The sequence below is a fragment of the Protobothrops mucrosquamatus genome, unplaced genomic scaffold, assembly GCF_001527695.2.
Source record: "Protobothrops mucrosquamatus isolate PMUCROS unplaced genomic scaffold, P.Mucros_1.0 scaffold_177, whole genome shotgun sequence".
Classification (NCBI taxonomy): Eukaryota; Metazoa; Chordata; class Lepidosauria; order Squamata; family Viperidae; genus Protobothrops; species Protobothrops mucrosquamatus.
This window is the reverse complement of record NW_015386253.1, coordinates 5150773-5156772: the sequence shown is the minus strand read 5'-3', so window position 1 is coordinate 5156772 and position 6000 is coordinate 5150773. Positions and strand designations below refer to the sequence as shown.

The 6000-nt window shown below is 36.4% G+C and overlaps 1 protein-coding gene across 1 annotated transcript in view; it reads right to left on the bottom strand.

Annotated features, from left to right (window-relative positions):
- Positions 1-851: 851 nt before the first annotated feature.
- TOPAZ1 (testis and ovary specific PAZ domain containing 1) overlaps positions 852-6000 on the bottom strand; it is a gene marked incomplete at its 3' end in the record, with an annotated part of 44916 nt that continues 39767 nt past the window's right edge. Inside the window, exons 15-16 of the mRNA XM_029285472.1 lie at positions 1906-2006; positions 852-1017 (exon numbers count right to left, since the gene is read on the bottom strand). Of these exons, the coding sequence (XP_029141305.1) occupies positions 852-1017; positions 1906-2006 (267 nt within the window). The remainder of the gene's footprint in view (positions 1018-1905; positions 2007-6000) is intronic.

Sequence of the window (6000 nt, the reverse complement as noted above, 5' to 3'; positions counted from 1 at the left end):
ATACTGAACATAACTCTGTCACATATTATACAGCCAAAGGGGATCCTCGAATACTTATGGACTTGTAATCACTTGCCTCGGAGGAGGTAAGTGGCAGCAAGGAATAGGTTAGAGGCTTGCCCTTAAAAACTAAAACAGAGGAGATGTTGCAATATTCTATACAATGTATCAGTGCTCATCGCTAAGTACTTTCTCAAACCAACAGCTATGTCACGTATGCCTAAGGTGACTTCCTCATTTCCTAAAGGGCACAAAAAAGACCGTATATGGTAGTAAGGAAATGTTCCCCTCCTCCTGAGATGTAACCACTCCCATACCTGATGTAACCACTCCCATACCTGCTATACTCGAATAAAAGTAGGTGCGTAAGAACTCAAGGGATCTTTTCGCTCCTGCTTCTACACACCTCACCAAAGAAAGATGTTGTCCGTGTCTTCTTAAGCCGCATGCGAGGCCCGATAGTCAGCCTGACTATCGTACATCACCGGTTCCACAAATCACCCTGGAAAGGGCCAATCGTATCAGATGACAAAACAGATCTTAGGGACTTTTGGAAAACAAGGAGGGATGGAGAGGGAAAATATTCCATAAGCTGGTGCCATGGTAGAAAAGGTCCATTTTCACAGAGTCATCAAGTGTAGCTCTCTGAAAGACAGGACCCATAGCATGCCTTTCTTGCTGGATCTGATGGATGAACAGATAGAACTGGGGAAAGGCAGACCTTCAACTTGGCCCCACGCCATGAGGGGCTTTAAAAGTCAAAATCAGCACCCTGAATTGGACCCAGAAGCAAACTATAAATATTTATATAAATTTGGTCAATAAATCCAATTTTGTTAATTTAACTTTACCTCTCAATACCCATAGTACTCCATCAAGGTTCCTACATTTGAGAAAGATTTCCACAGCAACATTAACCATTTGACATCTTGATACTGATTGCTCTGATTCAAAAAATCCTTTAAGAAGTGTGAAGTCTATCTTTAAATCATGAAACACATCCAGAATCTTCTTGGCCTAATATAAAAATGGAGAAAGCGGGAATGAAAATTGCAAACAATTTCATGCTTTTTAACACTGGTTCACTTGTAGTTTGGTTAGCGTCTTTATCTCAAAGAGAGCACAATATACTTTTCCTCATCTCATTTACCAAGAATTAGCTTCTTGAAAGAAATTGTGCACTATAATTATGGATATATATATATAGCTTTCTTTTCCCAATTACAGGTCCATGAATCTCACTGAAACTAGGATTTTTTTTTAATTTAGGCAATATTGCTCCTTTAAGCATTTTATTACATTATTGTAAAATTCTGATATTTCTGACACATTTCAGAATAAAATACAATTTTGAAACACTATATGTTCTAAGTTTGAATTGTTAATTAAGCACAGACATTGATAAAATTTTCCATCTTTTAATATTATTAAGGATATTCAAAACACAGCCAAAACTAGAATTCAGCAATGAGGAAGTTATTAATGTAACCTTTTAGTTATTTTTATCGGGGCAAGATTGGGAAAATATATAACTTATTTCTTCATCCCTGCAATCAAAATATGCATCTATGAGAAATGATCCAAACATTTCACACCTACCCATACATATTGGCACAAATGGGAGAAATGTTTAAAGTATCTTAACTTCAAACTTCGTTTTATGCAAATATCTCGATTTCACTTGCACAAAGAAAAATGCTTTAATTCCCCCCACCATATACTTGAAAGAAAATACGAACAGTAATTTATTTCTAATTCAACCGATGATCTCTTAGTTGATGGCTATTCAATAGGAAAACATGTATGGGTTTGCAAGGCATGTACAAATATATAATTTGTTGCATCTATGGCCCACCCATCAGATTAAAAAAATCACATAATAAACATTATGACTTTGTAAGTTACCTTTGACCACTGGTGTATTTTGTAATATGAAAACATGACACTAATGCCAATCTGTCCTAATGAAGATATGTCTCTTTCATCACGATGACCAGCAACATTAACTAAAAAATTAATAGTTATCTTAGATTAGCATTGTTTTTAAATGGGGCAAAAGAAGTAAAATTTTTGGAACAAGTATACATAAATATGATATGGAAAGCAAACAATATACAAAACTTGAATTTCCTCAAGTAGGAAATTTTTTATTCCATTTTTTTCTTGAAAAACTCAAAGTAGAATACATTGAGATTTCCCTTAATTTCCTCCTCACAATCCTGTAAATTGATTGGTATATTCAAAAATTAAAATTCATTCTTTTGATAAGAGGCTGAGAGAAAGTGCATTCTGGAAGTTCTTTAAACTATTTTGGATTAGCTATGGCTTTGAAGAAATAAACATTTTGATTTTTCCAAGTTTCAACTAAAACTTCATCTGCAGGAATTCTGGAATTAGCTTATGGAGTGAGACTGACAAGTGTACATTGCACCTCTCATTTCCCCTTCACACTGCTTGCTCCTTTCCCAAAGTTTTCCCTTCTCACCTTGCTCTCAGCTATTCCTTCTGCCAATAGTGTATCTCAATGGTTTGCCTGTTCCTGATCTTCCTAGTGCCTTCTCTTCCCTCCCCTGCCTATCCAAATATATTATTTTGTAAGAGAAAGCCCTCAACTTTTCATTTTTCTTCCACTTTTCTCACTAACCAGTCTGGAACCATGTTTTCCATACAGTGTAGAGATCAGTCCTTCTCAAACATGCATTTCCAGTTGAAGTGCAGACTATTTAATCCATGTTCAGAATTTTGTATGTCCTAAATTATCAGATGCACAAACATCATGCAGATTTTAAAAGCCTATGTGTCTTATTTATTTGCATGTTGCTCACCTTTTAAAATCCCAGGCAATTCATAAAGATGCAATGCAATATATCCATAGAATATAGAACATAAATTAGGCCCAGAAAGCTAGTGGCAATTATGCTGTTGCTCTAAATTTATTTATCAAACAATATGGTAGTATAAACGGTGATGAGAGAAACATCTCTCTTTGCCAGGACTTTCCTGATCCACAAAGAGAAGCAAATGGCATAATAATCTAAGCTGTGTCTCCACTTGCTATTCTAGAAGTCACACATCCAGGACATAGAACCATTCCTATTGGGAAAGTATGACTCTATTCAAGCCAATCATCAAAGATGTTAAAGTCAGTACATTTCTGGACTACCAGTATCTCTTTGGTAGGACTCAATCTAAGCTTATTTCAACCCATCCAACTTCTCATAACCTTCCACTACTGGATTAAAACTGTCACTGTTTATCTGTATGACCTCTCCCTGTAGTTTCATAGAAATGTTAAATGGTGAGAAAAGTCCTGTGGCAATCTACATAATAACAATCATGAATTTGAGGCTTCCTCCCCACAATTAACTGGAACAGTGTACTTAGAAAGAAACAGAACTCCCTTAGAATGGAACCTTATTCTAATGTAGTTGGGCCAAAAGGATACTATGCAGTATTTATTGATATAAAAAATACCCACTGGGAGACCTAAAAGACCTGGAGGAACATATTCACTCTATCCAGTTCCCAAAGGAAGTTACACCACTGACCAATGCTTATATATTATATCCACGTTTAAATCTTGATTTGATTTACACAATCATCTGACTTCCAGGTTCTTCTCCAATATTAGCAATACCATGTCCATCAGTCAACTTGTACAGCTGGGTAGTACAGGATCTACTAGACTAGGCACTAGGAAGTTGAGAACACACTCATCACATTGCACTTCATGGAGTTGTAGCTGTCCAGCTTTCAAGCAAAAGGCTGGAACTGGAACCAAGCAAACCATCTGGATCCAGATTCAGGAATGTTGCTTATAAAAGGAGTGTGAAAAATGAAAAAGGTACTGTGGATTACTGCTTAAGAGCTGAAAATATAGGTTCTTCTGGGCCAACAGAGAACCAACAAGGTTACTTCTACAAGTTCTCAAAAACACCTTGCTTATATATTACTCTAGCAATCAGATTGCTACAAGTTTAAAACCAATTAATAGAGAAAGTGGCCAGTTTACTCTCAACAATAGAAATCAAGATATAAAAAACAAATACTACACTCGGACTGATGGAAAAGAGGACATTTAATCTGCTGAAAAGTTCCTTGTATTTGTGCAGCTTCAAAATGTACCATAAAAAATGAAAGTAAGTTCTTCTATACTTTCTGGTGATCTCTCTCATGAAAACACAAAACTTCATAGCCATCTGGCAGAGATGATCAATTTAAGTTGCTTGGTTGACTATAACAATTTATCTGCTGTAATTCTAGATCAGAGCTTGAAATTGCTGACTTCATCAGTGCAACTCCAAGCAGCTGATTGGTACTTGATTTCTGATTCTCATTTGTTGTTGCACCCATAATGCAGTATTGCAGGCTACTCTGTCCACAGCCTGGAGTTCAATCCTGATGGGCTCAAGATTGACTCATCCTTCCAAGGTGAGTAAAATGAGGGCCCAGATTGTTGGGAGCAATAGGCTGACTCTGTAAAGCGCTGAGGAGGCTGTAAAGTACTATGAAGTGGTATATAAGTCTAAGTGCTATTGCTAAAAAGTTTCACTAGGTTTTCCTTTCTCAATGCTGATGACAGTACAAATACACATTGTTACTGCAAGGGAATTGACTCTAAGTTGTGGCATTATTAAGCAATCTAATATTTATAGAACCAACACTTACTGCTATTGCAAAGAATATGAAAGGACCAAGTTGATAAGGATGCTAATTAGTCCTTATAGCTTAACTAGTTCCATCTACAAGATTCTGTAGTGAACATTCTTCTGGAGTTGAAATACTATGAAAATAGTTTTTTTTTCTGGGAATAGACACTATTTTATTATTGGAAATAACAAAATGTGTCTCTAGTTTTTGTCTCAGGCTGACCAGCAATCTGCATATTGATAAATACTATAATTTCTTAAATACAACTTGAACCCTGAACAAAATAATATAAATTAGTACATGTTTTCATGTACTAACATCACTGGGATCTTGATAAGATATAGTGCAGACCAAAAAAGGGGGTTGCTTATACAATGTGTAGTTTTGAGGTACTTCCTATGATTAGGTGAATTGAATGATACCTCACGATACATTCCCTTCTCAAAGCATTCTAGGATTCATTTCAATATCTCGACGTGAAATCTGTAGTAGCACACAAAGCACTTCACTCTCTTCAATTCCAATAATGATCTCTTCAGAACCATTGAGCAGGAGCCATAAAACCTGTTCAGGATTGCTCAAATGCTTTGGAGATGTTGTGTATCTTTAAGCATAGAACATAAAAAAACACTGGAGAGCCAGGTACCACTTATTTTTATACCTATGCATTTGGTTTTTCCTGCCTAGTTGCAGGACCTTACTTTTCTCACCACTGAACATCAAATTATACTTTTCTCGATACAGACCTAGAAGATAAAACAATGATAGGAGGATAAACACATGGATTCCCATCTATCAAAATTATGTTCAGGGTTATTTGCTCCTTAGAAAAAAAACCTCTAGGTAACTGTCCACTGACATTTTGTTTTGTAACCCAAGTTCCTGTTTTTCTTGTGGAGGATTGAGGAGCAGGTGCCCTTGGTGTGCTGCCATTTGACTTATAGCCTTGTACTTCTTCTTCCTCTCACAGTATCACGTAGATCTATACAAGTAAAAGGTTAATGAAACAGCAACTCCTTTGCTTTCTTCTTGCTTGGTGGGTATGGTTAGGAGTTATTTTTTCTCATCCTTGATTTCAAGGATATTTCAGAATAGGTTTCTCCAATTTGAAGGTACCAGAGATTAACATAGATTTCAATTTAAAATTGAGAGCTTCAGCACTGAATGTGGGAATAAAGGGTGGCTTAGTATTTGTGCTTCTGTTGATAGATTATAACTCAGCTGCCTGATTAGAATCATTCACTTCCTCTAGGGCAGGGGTGTCAAACTCGCAATGTCATGTGATGTTTTGTGACGTATTGCAACTTTTTTTCCATTGCTGGCAATGGGGTGGGCGTGCTTTTGCCATGA